The 16434-nt window shown below is 45.5% G+C and overlaps 1 protein-coding gene across 4 annotated transcripts in view; it reads left to right on the plus strand.

The window, feature by feature from the left end:
- Positions 1–16434, plus strand: part of BIN3 (bridging integrator 3) — a 126176-nt gene that overhangs the window by 37904 nt on the left and 71838 nt on the right. For 3 of the 4 annotated variants that reach the window (XM_080982623.1, XM_080982626.1, XM_080982624.1), the window contains exon 2: positions 6035–6083. The exons of the other annotated variant lie outside the window; for it this stretch is intronic. In XM_080982623.1, coding sequence (XP_080838749.1) covers positions 6035–6083 — 49 coding nt within the window. The remainder of the gene's footprint in view (positions 1–6034; positions 6084–16434) is intronic. 4 annotated transcript variants of the gene reach the window in all.

Here is a 16434-nt window from a genome sequence, read left to right on the forward strand (position 1 = left end):
CAGTCGGCAAGCCGTGTTTCACTATAGAAGAAGTAAGGCTTCATTGCCCTGATATTCTACAGTATATGGTGTGAGGGTTTATTTGAAAGCGAGATTGTAAATCCTTTGTGTGGGAGCAAAAACTGTATTGTTACGAAGGTTGTGCACTACACTCAATCTCTGCCAGTGGTAGCAAGATTCCAGGGGGCTCCAGGTGCTCACCTAGGGTTGTATTTCTGTTGGGAAAATTGAGTTACAGTGGAGGCTAGTGTCTTTAAGAAGTATGGTTTATTTTACACATATTTACACCTTCAGTGGTGGGGGAGCAGAATGTTACACCCCAAGAGTGTCTCTCATTGCCGCTCTCTTAGCTTCAGCAAGCTGGGGTCCAAGGCAGCAGTCGGCCATGGCTCCCAGTCTCTCAGGGCAGCCTCTTCCAGCCAGTGCCAAGATGGTTCTGCCCTTCAGCCCCCTCTTCAGAACACAAAAAGGACACATTTTTCTGTGGCATCATGCCTCCCCACCCCAGTTAACTTGGCAACCTCCGAAATCTCCTGTCTCTGTCCACTCCTCTTTGCATTGCCAATTGCTGTTAATGGCCCAGTATCTGGCTCCACATTGTTTCTCAATGGCTCTGCACTTTGTTAGTCAGGCCAGGCCTGTTTACATAATCTAACCCAGGAATTTCTTGTCTGGCACGGTTCTGTAGCTTGTATTCTCGCTTCATATCCCAAATATTATCTAAATACTATTGTTTATTAATTTCTACAATTCACTAACAGATTCTGGTACCCGAGATCTATGACAGTATTGTGCAGTTGGAATGCTGAGCAATGCATTACAAATAGGGTGGGCATTGTTCTCCGCAGCTGCCTAAACTTGGACTGTTTCTGACATCACCTTTCCTTGCATATATTCCTTGCATACTACCTGTGTAAAGACATGCTGAGATGTAATGTGATGTCTGAGTAGACAGATATATGAAAGTACAGGATGAATGCAACCGCAGCAAATCAGGGCCATGATTAACCTGCCCAGGAACTGAGATAATCTTCTCAGCACCTTCTCTCATTTTCCCTGTCCTACAGAAGTAAGGTAAATATCTTACTGGTGAGTGGGTCTTCTCTGTGGCAGCACTCCACAAATGTTCACATTCTAGCTAAAGGCAAATGTTCTTTCATTATAGTAGTAGTAGTAGTAGTAGTAGTTGCTCTCTAACTGTCTGCTACCCTTTAATGCTGTACATGAACCTTCCTCAATCTGGTGTCCTGTAAATGTTTTGGACTCCCAACTCCCATCATAGCTGTTTTGAGGCATCCTCTTCTGCACAGAACATCTTCAAAGAGTGAGTGGGGGGGGAATGGAGTTTTCCTCCTGTGGGGAGGAAATTTGTCATGTGGGCCAAAGGATCCTGTTTGCTCTAAAACCACAAGGGTTGAGAATTTAATTTTAAAAAAATAAATTAAAACACAAGCTATTCTCATGAATTCCAACATGAGATACACAGTGTAATCCCCTGGGTAAGGAATTCCAGAAAACAGGCAGGCTTTACCATACTATTTTAAGTTAACTGGCAGGTGTCTGTAAGAATAACAATGAAACTACCTCAATTTCATGTTTTTGCCTATGTGGTGTGTGGGGGGGGAGCTTATTGACTTCATTTTTCTTCCAAGGCACACCAGTTGCTATTGACAGCGTAATTATATGCCAGACAATTGCTTGTTTATAGAAGACGTGTGATTCATCACTGTTAAGGGTACCAGTAAAACTAGAAAGGGTTAATAGACTAAAATTACATCAGCTTTGCTGTAGAGCAATAAACAGGAAACACTTCAGAAATTAAATTTATACATTTGTGACTAAGGCTGACTTGAGCTCCATGCTCAGTTCAGAATGGTATGGTTTGCAGGCCAAGTTCATTATTGGTGGCAAAATTATACACTTGGTTAGAAAACAATGATGGCAACTTGCCTGAGAAAGAGGGGGGGGGGAGAAGGACCTGAGGCATTTCTTCTTACCACCCCCCTTCCCTCCAGCCAAGATTATATGGTACTCAAGTACTGAGTGTTGTCTCCTGTGGTGTGGTATTTGTGGAATGGCGTCTACAGCCAAGAGAGTCCCTGGCAGGTAGCTTTGTGTTTGGATCATGTGGCTACCCCAGGTTCATGGCTGTTCAGGGCTTTGGTGATCATCCTTGCATAAGTCACTTTTTCTCAGCCTTGCCAAGTCTGCCATGCAGGGCTTTTGCAAGGATAAAACACTTATTTGAGATTCTTGTGGGAAAGAAACCAAGATGACCAAAGGGTCTGGAAACCAAGCCTTGTGAGGAATGATTGAGGGAGTTGGGTATGTTTGCCTGGGAAAGAGGCGATGGAGAGGAGATATGAGAGCCAAGTTCAAATATCTGAAGAGCTGTCCCATGCAAGATGGAGCAAGCTTGTTTTCTCCTGCTCTGGAGGGGAGGACCCATAACAGTGGTTATAAGAAAGGAGAATCTCACTAAACATTAGGAACAACTTCTGACAGTACAGTAATTGCTGTTAGACAGTGGAATGGATTCCCTCGGGAGGTGGTAGACTCTCCTTCCTTGGAGAGTTTTGGGTGGCCACCTGTCATGGATGCTTTAGTTGAGATTCCTGCATTGCAGGGGGTTGGACTAGATGACCCTCGAGGTCCTTGCCAACTCTGTGATTCTAGGGGATGCCAACATGAATAAATAAACAAACACATTAGAGTAGACAAACTCCCCCCTGCTTTCCAAACGACTGGAACAGAAAGTCTCCTTTCTAAGCCAAATACAGTATTTCCACCTTCTTTCTGTTTCTCCATGTCTCCTATTTAGCCACACACAGAGGAAGGGCTGTAGTTCAGTGGCTGAGCACATTTTGCATACAAAATGCCTCTCCAGATTTTGCCTCTCCAGATAGGGCTGGTAGACACTCCCTGCCAAAAACCTTGGAGAGATGCTGCCACTGAGAATAGACATGACTGCTCTAGATAGACCAAAGGTCTGATTATTATTTATTAAATTTGTATACTGCCTTTCATCCAAAGACCATAGGGTGGTTCACAATAATATAAGACAACTTCCTTTGATCCTGTGCTCATCAGCCACCCACCCCACCCCACCCCAGCCCCATTTTTACACTTGAATAACTAAGATTGTGATTCTATTCACTTAGAAGCCCCATCGAACCCTATGAGATTTACTTCTGAGTAGATGTGTATAAGATTGAACTGGATGTAGCTTTTCTATATGTGTTTAATGGAAGTAAGCGGGTCTTGGCTCAATCAGCTAGGTTGTACTGATGTAGGTAACATTAACATTGGTATCTTAGAATGGGGAGTGCATAGCAAAGCCTTTGCATACCTACTTGTGTGAGTCGGTGTGCGTATGTGTATCCCCTCCAAAAATGTTTTATTTAATTTTTGTATACAAATAGCAGTACAGTATAAACCAGTACATAACACGTACATATGGGTTGTTGGCTACAGCTTAGATAGAAAAAGAAGAATCTGGGCCCCTGACTAGATATGTTAGATTTCCTAAAAGGTTCATTTATGTTTAATGTTGTGTAGAAAGGAGAATCTGAGGAGGTGTAGCTTCTCTTGTCATTGCGCTGCATTTTATACTTTTATTAATTGCTCTGAAGACTGTTGGAGAAAGTGGTTTAACTAGGTGATGGAAAAGGCTGTTTTCAGTTGCAGTTGCCCCTTCTATAGAACTATTAAAAGCATGGATACCTTGCCAAAAACAAATGTTGGCAGTTTTCCATCTCTGTCTCTGTAGCAATGAAACAGAGGCTGTATACAGGAATCCTCAACCAAACACTTGGTGGGTTAATTTGAACCCGTCTGTGTGTATTCCTTACCCTTCTTTGGCTTTCTTAGGCATACAGCTCCCAGGCTTTCCAAACCCCCTTCCTACCTTTAGGCAAGTTTGAGACTTTTTTCATAATGCAGTTATCAAGCACATGCTATGCACACACAAGGGCCCAGGTTCTGTCTCTGGCATCTCAGTTGAACAAAAACAATATTGGGCAGGTGGATTAGTAATAGGCTCAGTCTAGGCAGTCACACATGTTCAGAACAACTGTTTTTAAAGCACGTGGTCTAGTCTGCCCCTTCCCCAAAGTAGTTAGAATCTTTTTGAGCCTTTGTGGCATCATATCAATTCAGTTAGTTGCTGTCAGCAGTGGGGTACTTGCATACAGACAAATAACCAGGTTAATCCATATGAAGATGTGTCTATAATGCACATACTCAGTCCCCTGCATTGCAAGATTTTAAGGCAGTTACAAGGTTTGTCACAGTTGATGTTGGAGCATTGGAGGGAGAACCATGTGCGCACCTTGAACTTCCAAGAGAACAGGTGGGATATAAATGTAAAAAAGAAAAGGTTTGGTGTGCTGGCATCTGACATGATGCAGCTCAGCAAATCTTGGCCTCTTGCCAAAGCACTGTACAGTGGTACCTTGGGTTACAAACACCTCGGGTTACAGATTCTACTAACCCGGAAGTAGTACCTTGGGTTAAGAACTTTACCTCAGGATGAGAACAGAAATGGCAGAGGCAGTGGGAGGCCCCATTAGCTGAAGTGGTACCTCAGGTTAAGAACAGTTTCAGGTTAAGAACAGACCTCCAGAACGAATTAAGTTCGTAACCAGAGATACCACTGTATTTGCTGGAGGAATTTGAGATTGAAGGAGCACTCTAGACTCCACTATGGGAAGCTGTGTTTACCTTGCAGGTAACTTATTGGGACGCGGGTGGCGCTGTGGGATGCTGGTGGCGCTGTGGGTTAAACCACAGAGCCTAGCACTTGCCGATCAGAAGGTCGGTGGTTCGAATCCCCGCGACGGGGTGAGCTCCTGTTGCTCGGTCCCTGTTCCTGCCAACCTAGCAGCTTGAAAGCATGTCAGAGTGCAAGTAGATAAATAGGTATGGGTCTGGCGGGAAGGTAAACGGCGTTTCTGTGCGCTGCTCTGGTTCGCCAGAAGCGGCTTAATAATGCTGGCCACATGACCCGGAAGCTGTATGTATTGGCTCCCTCGGCCAGTAAAGCGAGATGAGCGCCACAACCCCAGAGTCGGCCATGACTGGACCTAATGGTCAGGGGTCCCTTTACCTTTACCTAACTTATTGGGAGATGAAATTGGATCACCTACCTTGTAAGATTTGTCATATGTCTGATGAAACACTGCTGCATCCAAAAAATCTACTTCAAGCTATTCACAGCTTTCGAGTTTTTTTGCTTTTTTTAAAGATACATTGCATTTTTCTTTTCCTCACTGTTTCCTTCCCTATCAAAACATTTGTGGTGGTTTTATTTCTTTACTCTTGCAATTTGCTTTTCAACTTAAATTGTTTAGAAACTTAGTCTGCCAAAAATGCCTCCGGCCTGCAGCATTCATATTTATGTTATTAGGCTACCCCTATTCACTCACAAAGGGATGCGGGTGGTGCTGCGGGTTAAACCACAGAGCCTAGGACTTGCCGATCAGAAGGTTGGCAGTTCGAATCCCCGGACTGGGGTGAGCTCCCGTTGCTCGGTCCCTGCTCCTGCCAACCTAGCAGTTTGAAAGCACGTCAAAGTGCAAGTAGATAAATAGGTACCGCTCCGGCGGGAAGGTAAACTGTGTTTCCGTGCGCTGCTCTGGTTTGCCAGAAGCGGCTTAGTCATGCTGGCCACATGACCCGGAAGCTGTACGCCGGCTCCCTCAGCCAGTAAAGCGAGATGAGCGCCGCAACCCCAGAGTTGGCCACGACTGGACCTAATGGTCAGGGGTTCTTTTTATCTACTCACAGCAAGGAAAAGGTTTGCTGTGGAGGACTGGCTTGTCAGTGGTCAGGGGGGAAATTGATGCATGGTACAAAGAAATCAGTGACTCTGTTTTTACCTCTTGCTTTGTGACCTGTGGCACCTCCTCCCTCAAAAAGTGACTTGAGGAAGAAGATTTCGTTCCTTGATGTGGCATATTATCTGATAGCTGCTATCCTTGCTTGTTTACATAAGTACTTATTCCTGCTGCTTTTCTCTCCCTCCCCAATCCAGGATTCCGTTCAAGATTGGGCAGCCTAAGAAACAGATTGTACCCAAGACAGTGAGTAAACCAATTCCCCCTTTTTTAGATCCAGTCTTTGATCATATGGCTGATGACTCAAGCCAGCATATTAACTGGTCCCAGTTTTTAATATGTTGCTTGTGTGTGTGGGAGGGGAAAACATGAGTGAGCTGAATTTGCTTCTGTCTTTGACCACCACTCAGTTCCTATGAGTGAGGGGGAGTCTCAATACAGAGTGGATTATTTTGGTATCTGGGATCTGTGTTTTCTCTCCCCCCCCCCACCTTCCCCCTTTTCTTTACTCTTGTGTGTGTGCCAGAAGGAGGGGCTCTTCTCGCTCTGGCATGGTTTTCCTAGGAGATGGCTGAACATGCTTCCTTCCTTCCTTCAGCAATGGCTTGTTTGTTCATCTTTTCTGAGCAGATGGAGAAGGGGGAGTGGTTCGTATTGCTGAATATAACCATTTCCAAAGGAAGGCTTATTGGAGGAAGCTGAAATGCTTAGTGCCCAGGCATGAATTAATTTGGGCTGCAGAGCATTAGCTTTAAAAGGTATTTTAAAACACACTCACAGATGCATTTTTACTTTCTGGCAAGTCTGAATTTCCTGAAGTGCTGTTTTTTGTTTGTTTGGTTGGTTGGTTGGTTTGTTTTTTGCAGCTGGCCATAGCATAGCCTTTTCTCAGCAGGATATCTTTTGTGCAATGCAAACTGTTGTGGGTCATGATGGTTATCTCTTAATTAACCTGCATTTACCTGTCTTTAATGCAAGTGTCCCTGAATGCTGGGGTGACAGCGGACACTGGCTTTGTCTCTGTTCTGGCAAGGTAATCCTTTGTACAGACTAGCATTCCTTATCCTTCATCTGTGGAGCATCTACTTAACCATTGACACTAATGCCTTGAGATGCAAAGAAATATTACATAGGTGAAAGTCTCCAAGCTGCTTTCTTGAGGCATTTTGGGAGATGGGGTGAGCGAAAGGTAACGTGAAGGTTTTGTTGTTACTTCTCCACCAACCCTCATCCTAATGACCTGTTGTGAAAAGGCTGTGGTAGCAGGTCTCAGAGTTCCAGAGGGGCAGCTTTTCTGTTCCCACTTTGAATGGAGGAGGGGCCATGGGCACAAGAAAGTCCAACTACAACATATGGTGGTACCTCGGGTTACATACGCTTCAGGTTACATACGCTTCAGGTTACAGACTCCGCTAACCCAGAAATAGTACCTTGGGTTAAGAACTTTGCTTCAGGATGAGAACAGAAATCGTGCTCCGGCGGCCCGGTGGCAGCAGGAGGCCCCATTAGCTAAAGTGGTGCTTCAGGTTAAGAACAGTTTCAGGTTAAGAATGGACCTCCAGAACGAATTAAGTACTTAACCCGAGGTACCACTGTATTAATTTGACTATTACATAGAACAGTCTATGCCACCATGGTGCTCTCCACATGTTTTGGGCTACAGCCACAGCTAGGAAGGCACTATGGTGGCAAATGGTGCCATAGAGACATCAAGGCCCTTTCCACCAGCTTTTCTGAGACAAGCTGCTCAGAAACATCTCAATCAGTTGACATCTCCCCTGGTCAGCTTGGAACTATAATGTCCCTGAACCCTTTATCAACATATCAAGAAATTGGCAACAAGAGAGAAAATTGTGCTCCCGATGCTTGGATAAAATTATTACAGCAATTGCATCAGCTAAAATGGGAGGAAATTGTTCAATGCAAAGGCAGCTAGTCCTGCATTGCATAAAACCTGATGCTAGCAAACAGATTTTATGGTTTATGTATCAACAAGTTTGAGCAGCTCAATGATAAAGCGCCTGCTTTGCATTCAGGAGCTCACAGGATCAATTGCTGGCATCCCCTATTAAAAACATCATATAGTTGATGATATGAAGCTCCCTCTCTGCTTGGGACTACGGAGACCTGCCGCCAAAGCAGATAATGCTGGTCTGGATGGACAAGTGGTTTTGCATGGTCTAAGGCAGTTGTGGGTAACGTTTGGTCCTCCAGACGTTTGCTGAACTACAGCTCCCATCATCCCTGGCCATTGACTGTGCTTGCTGGGGCTAATGGGAGGTGCAGTTCACCAATGTCTTGAGGGCCAAACATTCCCCACATCTGATCTAAGGCAACTCCTGATGTATCTTTAACTTCTACTTTCCTTCAGTGCTAAGAGCCAGTTTAATTTGGTTTCCGGCTATGTCATGAGTCAATGGCAGTTGTTCTTTGCAGCCCTCTGTGGGCTGCGAGGAAGTTCAGGCAGGGGAAAGGGAGGATTTATGAGACCTGGATCCTTGTGATGCTCCTCAGTGGGGTCTGGGGAGTTCACTGCATCCCACAGTGCCACACAATCCTGTGTCTGCCAACTTGAAAGGCAGAGTGGGAGTGACCTGGAGTGTGTCCCTGCCATGGACGAGCGAGCCTCCATTACTGGCATGATTTGTGGATGGTTCCTCCTTAATTTGGACAATTGGCTTTAATCAAGACACGCTCCTGGACCAACATGTGCTAATGGGCTGCAATTAATCAGCTGCCAAAAGGACTGGGCTTGGCTCTCTGAAGGTATTTTAATGTTTTTCTGAAGCTTGAGAATCTTTACAACAGCTGAGAAAGGAAGGAGGAGGACAAGGTGGTGCTTGCTAATGGTTTTTAAATGGTCTTTCCTTTTCTTGTCCTCCCGTGCACAATGAAAGAGACGTGTGTAGCTGTTGCTTTGTTACTCTGTCTGACACTTTGAAAAAGAGGGGGAAGGCTTTTGATTTATGCTCAATAAGGAATTTAATAAGGTTTTGCTATGGCCCATCCCTCGATCGAGGCTGAATGGATTTTATCTACGACCATTTCTGGGCGGGTGTGTTGTCAGAGGAATGCAGGGGGGGGGGGATCTGTAGCCAAACAGATGCAGAAAAGAGGCTGAATTTGAGAAAGGATCTTGCTCTTAACTGGGTGCTGAGAAAGAACTCCAGAGGGGAATTTAATGACAGAAGCCTGGAAGTGCACCCTGTGAGTTATTTGTAGCTGCGGCTCGTATGCCAGTCTGTAAACAGTGAAAGGAATGGAATGTGACCTTGTACCATCCAGATAAACACTGCAAGGAACTGAACAATAGAAGAAAGTAATGAACTCTCTCAGCACACCAGGTCTGGAACAAAAATGTATATGAAGGACTACACCTGTGAACTGGATTTTATATTTATAAGATGTAATAGAGGTGTTGTTTGTAAGTAGGAAAAAGCGATCAGCTGGAAGAATTGTAGAGACTGAGCCCCATTTCTGTTTGTGGTGTCGGGTTAAGAATTGCTATTAAAAAAAGGATATTAATAATGTTTCACTGATGTGAATTGTGTAATAGTTCATGCATTTTGAAAAAATAAATAGGAAGTGCAGCTGAACTGAAAGAAAGGCAAGTAGCCTTTTTGCACCCATAATTTAGGTTCCAGGAGCCATGTGGCGAATAGCTTTTCAAGCCCAGAGTGGCAGGGGAAACCCAGCCAGATGGGCGGGGTATAAATACATCATCATTATTATTATTATTATTGTTGTTGTTGTTGTTGTTGTTGTTTGTTTGTTGTTGTTATCCCAATTTCTAACACTGCTGACAGCTGGTCATCCAACCTCTGTTTGCAAACCTCCAATGAAGGAGAGTCCACCAACTTCTGAAATAATATGTTCCACTGTCAAACAGCTCTTACTGTCAAAATGTTCTTCCTAATGTTTCGATGGCATTTGCTTTTTTGTAATCTGAATACATTGATTCTCTGGAGCAGCAGAAAATAAGCTTCCTCCATCTTCTGTGTGACAGCTAAACATTCTCAACTCCCTCAACTGTTCCAAATAATGCTTGGTTTCCATACCCTTTATCATCTTGGTCACTCTGCTCTGCACATATTCCAGCTTGTCAATATCCTTCTTAAACTGTGGTGCCAGAACTGGACACAGTACTCCACAATAATATTTTGGGGGACTTACTGAAATCAAGATACACTACATCCGCAGCATTGCCCTAATCCACCAACCTTGTAATTTAAGAAAAAGAAGAAGAAGCAGCAGCAATATAATTCTGCCATGAATTGTTGCCTGAGTCCTATTTCTGATTCCACTTATTTCTGTAATGCAGCATTGATTTGTAAAGCTCACTCTCACAAGACATGGTGATGGCCAGCTGTTTAGATGCCTTAAAAAAGGATTTGAACAGTTTTATGGAAGGTAAGCCCATCCATGGCTATGAAAGCTACATGGAACCTCCATGACAATACAATGTACCTTTTGACCTTTGGGCACTGATGTGGTGGTGAGCTAGTGAGCTTCCAGGGATGTCTGACTGGCTTCTGTTGAAAATGAAATGGTGGAGTAGATGGACCTTTGCTGTAATCCAGAAAAGTTATTTTTATGCTCTTTATTCATAACAACTCATTTCTTCAGAAGCAAAGAAGTGTCAGGAAAGCACATGCTTTTGAGATACCTTTTCACAATCTAAAACCAATTATAAAATGGCATCTGTTTGCTTTGTGGCTTTGCTACTTAGATCTCCTAGTTTTCCTGTCCATTGTGGACTGAAGTAAGTGTCAGGATCTCCGCTCGGCCAAGCTGATAAAGCTCATCTTCCTCCGGCCGAGTCCTTCAGAATCACCTCCGACGTGATTAACGACCTGAGCCTTTGATGAGGCCTCAGGCACATTCCCATCCAGCAGAGAATCAAAGCAGCACGTGGAAGTGATGAGATTTATGGCTACATTGCAAAGCTTTATTTTCTAAGCTACGCAGACAGAAATCATCCTCTCTCTATGAAAGCAGAGAGCAACCGAACAACAAAGGAACAAAGGAACAGGAAACCAGTACGTCACATCCGTCTCCCATGAGACTTCCAACAGTATGGAATGTGTGGAATGTAAACAGAGTCTTGTGGAGTCTTGTGACTCCAAAGCACTGCTCAGTGGCAAACAGAAACTAACATCCTCCCCCTTTCTGTGAACACCACTGGGCAGTGTATCCGTACAAACCCAATTTCTGATCCTTCGGAACAACCTTGGACAATAAATCAGCAGGAATTTCATTATCTGGCATGTAGGACACCGTTACGAGTCCTTTCTGAACACATTCTCTAGCATGTTGCAGCTTCAATTGCAAGTGCTTCATGCTTTGCTTACAACCTTCAGACGTTAGCAAAGCCAAACATGCTTTGTTGGCCTGATAAACCTGGATTGGACACTTTACAGGAATTCTCATGTCTTTACACAATTGTAACAACCATTCACAATCCACAAGTGAATAAGACAGTGCATTCAGTTCAGCTTCACAAGAACTTAAACTTACTGTTGTTTGCTTCTTGCACGCCCAATCAAATAGACCCTGGTTGTACATGTAGCAAACTCCAGACGTGCTTTTCCTGTCTGTAGTGTCACTTCCAAAACTCACCTCATCAAATATCTCAAGACCGCCAGACTTCTGATTGTTAAATCTCAGTGTGTAATGCATAGTGCCTTTCAAATAGCGTGCTATGCGTTTCAGAGCTTTCCAATCCTTAACAGTAGGATTGTTGACTTGTCTGCTTAGCAAATTCGTGCGAACTGCAATGTCAGGCCTTGAACACCTGGCAATGAAGTTTAGTTTGCCTACCACACTTCTGTACAGTGTAGTGTCAGAAAATGCTTCTTCAGTATCATCTACCTGATAACCTGTTGTCATTGGTGTGTCTACAGGGTTAGCATCCATCAGGCTTAGTTTGGTTAACACATCAGCAATTTTCTGTGACTGGTGTACTAAAATATTAACCATCTTGGTCTCTCTAATTCCAGAGATAGGTAGTTGGTTACCTCACCAAGATCTTTCATGTCAGGTGCTCCTTCAGTTGAGCTAGGGCGCTATTGTACATCTTAATATCCTTCCAAAAGAAAAGAATATCATCAACATAAAATAAGCAATACAACTTCTTTTGCCCTTCCTCTTTGACAAATACACATGGATCAGCTTTACCTTGCTGAAAACCTAGAGAAAACAACACTTCAGTGAGTTTAGAGTGCCAGCATCGTGCACTTTGCTTGAGACCGTATAGGGACTTCTTCAGCGAACAAACAAATCCCTGTTTTACCTGTACGCCATCAGGTGGAAGCATACAAAGTGATTCACCTAAGGTTCCATACAAAAATGCTGTATTCACATCGTGATGAGAAACATGTAGATTCTCTTCTGCAGCAAGTTTGAGCATAAGCCTAATGCTCTCATATCTCATGGTGGGTGAGTAGGTCTCGTGATAGTCTTCTCCTGGTACCTGTGAAAAACCTCTGGCTATCAATCTGGCTTTGTGTCTGACTACCTTACCATTTTGGTCTGTCTTTGCTTTGAAGACCCATTTGCTGTCAAGCAGTTTCATCCCTGGAACTGTCGGAACTAGTTCCCATGTTTTGTTCCTCTCTGAGGAATCAAGCTCAGCCTTCATGGCAGTTAACCATGGTTCAGCATCCTTCAAGTCCAAAGCCTGGACCTCTTGGAAATTTGAAGGTTCAAATACCTTCTTGGAGCTATTAACAGCAGTTACAGCTTTTGCTGCTTTAGCAAATTCATCAGCAAATCTCTTTGGAGGTCTACCCTTTGTGGCTCTTTCAGACCTGCGAATCAGACATAAGTCTTCAACGCCCTCCTCTTCTTTCTTAGGAGAAAAGTGGCCTATAGTGAACAGTGGTTCCTCCAATTCTTGATCAGAGCCTTCAGAGGGTCACAGAGAGGCCTTAGCACTCTTGAAATTCTCTGAACCATCTGAGTCAGTTTCAGAATCAGAATCTTCACCAGTGGGTGTGGGGTTTCACTGCTGCTTATCCTCAGACTCTTCACTGCCATCAGGATAACATTGGAAAATTCCCACATTCTCCCCCCACTTAGCATTGTACTCAACACTTCTAGTAAGTCTTAGTGTATTAGTGTCAGTCATCATTATTCTGTAAGAACCTTTCTGATATCCTAGAAAGATACCATGCAAACCACGTTTGCCTAACTTGGAGCTTTGTGGTATGTGAACCCACATGCCAGAACCAAAAATTCTCATGTGCTTGATGAATGGTTTCTTGCCAAACATCTTTTCATAGGGGGTACATGTGAGGAGAATCAGAACTTACAGGGTTAAACAGTTCTGTGTGACGTCTCACATTCTGAGGCGTGGTTTGGTTCACATACGGGAATCTTTCTTTGTGTGTGAGTTTCCTTTCGTTTTTGGCTGAGAGACGAAAGAATGTCCGCTCTCTCGCCGGGCTGATTTATGATGTTTTTCTTCTCATTAAAGGCTGTTAGAGATTAGCCTCATTAAAGGCTGTTAGAGATTCAGTCTGATTTATTATCCACACACAAGGCAACACTTTCTACCTCTGCAGAACTCTGCTAAGAGCTCTGCAAAGAGTTCAAGTTTTTCCTATCGGCACAAGCGTCCATCAGCACAGGGGAAGTGTGCCGGGTGTCATCTTATCTCAGCAGGTTATGGGTGCTAGCCAAGCTTTGGAAGCTGTTGCCACATCGTGCCTGTGTGTGTGGGAGAAGCCAGCTGTAGCCCCTGCCTAACGTTTGAGGCAGTGAAGCTTGCTGGGGAGGATCTCATCTTCAGGACCGGGTGCCAAGAGGAGCTGCTGGTTACATGAGTAGGCTCAGCCCCGGGGGAGAAGATGGCAGATGGACAGGAGTCATTCTCAGTCCCCTTTGAAAAATTAAATGGGAGCAACTGGGAGGAGTGGTCAAGGAAGCTGAAGGCCTGGCTGGTAGCCAAGGGTCTGTGGGAGGCGACCCAAGGGCCCCCACAACAAGCTGCAGCCGGAGCTGCAGCAGCGGTTGTTGCAGCTGGCCAAGCCTCACAGAGGAAAGACCAGAAAGCCCTAGGAGCTATAGTGCTCAGTTTGGAGGGCTCACAGCTACCTTTCGTGGAGGGTCTTGAGACTGCCCAGGAGGTCTACCAGGCACTAGAGAGAGTGCATCACAGGACCACAGCTGGGGCAAAGATCCACACCACCAGAAGCTTGTTTGAGCTGAAGCTGCGTCCTGGTGATAGCATCAGACAGCATGTGACTAAGATGCTCTCTGTTTTCAACAAGCTGAGACTGTTGCAAGTCAACTTTACTGAGGAACTGAAAGTTTATATTTTGCTCAGCTCTTCGGACAAAAGTTATGACAATTTGTGTCTAACTTTGGAATCGATGAATCCAGCGGATCTTACGCTGCAGTATGTGACTGGGCGTTTGTGTGACGAGGAGGAACGCCGTCTCAGAGAGGGCCGAGCTGGCGCAGGGTGCCCTGCCGGTAACAGAGGGGGGGCCAAGCCAGAAGGCACAGTTCAGGCTTTTTCCACTCGTCGTCGTTTCGTCTGCGGACCTGTTGACCATCTGTGTCGGTCCTGTCCGAGGAGAGCCAGAGAGGCCGGGCAGGATGTCTCCAAGGTCACTTCCCATGGCAGTCAGCCAAGTCCTCGTGGCAGCCAGCCAGGTTTCCATGGCAGCCAGTCTAGGAGAGGAGGCCAGTGTGGGAATGCAAAGGGAGGAGGTGACAGAGGAAGTGAGAAGGACGGTTCTTCTTATCACCTAGCTGCCTCCATGGCAACGCTGAAGGACAACTCCGATGAGGGCAGCATGCTGTGTTGGGTCATTGACTCAGGAGCCAGCCATCACCTGATGCCATCGCCATCTAGTGGCAAAATGTGGAACTGCAGGGCTGTTTCAACTGGGAAAACAGTCACTCTTGCTGATGGCTCACAGAGACAATTAACCACTGTTGGCAATGTGTTTGTTTCTTTTTTACAGGCAGAGCTGGAAGTCTACGTTGTGCCAGGAATGAAGTGTTGTCTTTTATCTGTATCTGCTCTTGTAAAGGAGGGTTATAAGGTTTGCTTTGAAAATGATGTCTGTTCTGTTTCCAGGGGTGGGAAACAACTGGTCAATGTTGCATGCAGAACAACCTCTTTGTTCTGGAGACACCTCTGGAGGGTAAGGGGAACGCTGAGACAGCACAGGCGCGGTGTGCTAACGTTCCCACACATGATTCGTGTGCTCACTTGTGGCACAGGAGAATGTCGCACAGCTGTTGGAAATATATCCAGAAGTTGCCAGAATGCACTGAGGGTTGCAAGATGAAAGCATGTGGTAAATTCTTGGATTGTAGGGCATGCAAAAGAGCAAAGATAAAAAGGTGCAGTTATCCCAGATTGGAGAGGGTAACCACAAGGCCTTTTGAGCTAGTGCATACAGACCTTTGTGGACCCATGCCAGTGCCGAGTCTGGGCAGAGCCAGGTATGCGCTCACGCTGACAGACGATTTTTCGAGGAACGGCTGGGTCTTCTCGCTGAAACAGAAAAGCGAGGCGGCGCAACTGATCAAGGACTGGGTTGCGGCGGTGGAACTACAGTTTTCCACCAAGGTGCAGAGCTTTCAGAGCGACCGAGGCGGAGAGTTCACCGGGTCTGCTCTGCAGAGTTTCTTCCGCCAGAAGGGGATAAGTCACAGGTTGACGGTTGTTTTTTCTCCTCAGGAGAATGGTGTAGCGGAGCACAGGAACAAAACGCTAGCTGAGGCAGCTGACGCTCTACTGTTTGACTCTGGTTTGCCTCAGAGCTTTTGGGCCGAAGCTTGGAAAGCTGCCAGCTTCACTTTGAACAGGTCCTATAGCTCTGTTGTAGGAGACACACCCTATTTTCTGCTGCACCAGAAGAAGCCCAAGGTGCATTTCTTCCGTGTGTTTGGTTGCGAAGCTTGGGTGCTTGTGCCAAAGGCTCAATGCAAGAAAGGTGACCCCAGGTCCCGGAAAATGATCTTTTGTGGGTACGAGCCTGGGACAAAAGGGTGGAGGTTTGCCTATCCAGAAGGCGATCAGTCCAGGATTCTAGTCAGCAGGAGTGCTGAGTTCTGTGAGCAGAGTGGTTGGTCAAGGATCCATGCGAATCCTGATGTTCTCTCAGAGTGTCTGTCTGATTCTGCTGAGGAGGGAGAGTTAGAAGCTGAACCTGTTGATGAGGACCAGGTCTCTGACCAGGGTCAAGAACAGGGAGGGGCATCTCCACAGGTTGTTAAAAGAGAGCCCAAAAGTGAGCCTTCGTCTCCCATTAGTAAAGTGCAGAAGGCCAGAAGATGCAGTAAGTCAGAGGGGGAGTCTTCTGATAACAAGGACACACTTGCTGGCCCCAGTGGGTCAGAGGGAGCACCTGAGACAGTGCTCAGACGTTCCACACGCGCTACAAAGGGGGTACCACCTGAGAGGTTTGAGGTCACCAGCGTGTGGGTTGGTTTAGCGCAGTGCGAACCAGAAAGTTTTGAGGAGGTTCAACAGTTGCCTGAAGAAGAAGCCAGGAAGTGGCAAGAGGCAATGGGAAAGGAGTTGAACTCAATGAGGTCCTTAGGTGTGTTCTCCACCACGAAGCTGCCAGAGGGC

Source organism: Podarcis pityusensis (assembly GCF_964106645.2).
Source record: "Podarcis pityusensis genome assembly, chromosome: 15".
Classification (NCBI taxonomy): domain Eukaryota; kingdom Metazoa; phylum Chordata; class Lepidosauria; order Squamata; family Lacertidae; genus Podarcis; species Podarcis pityusensis.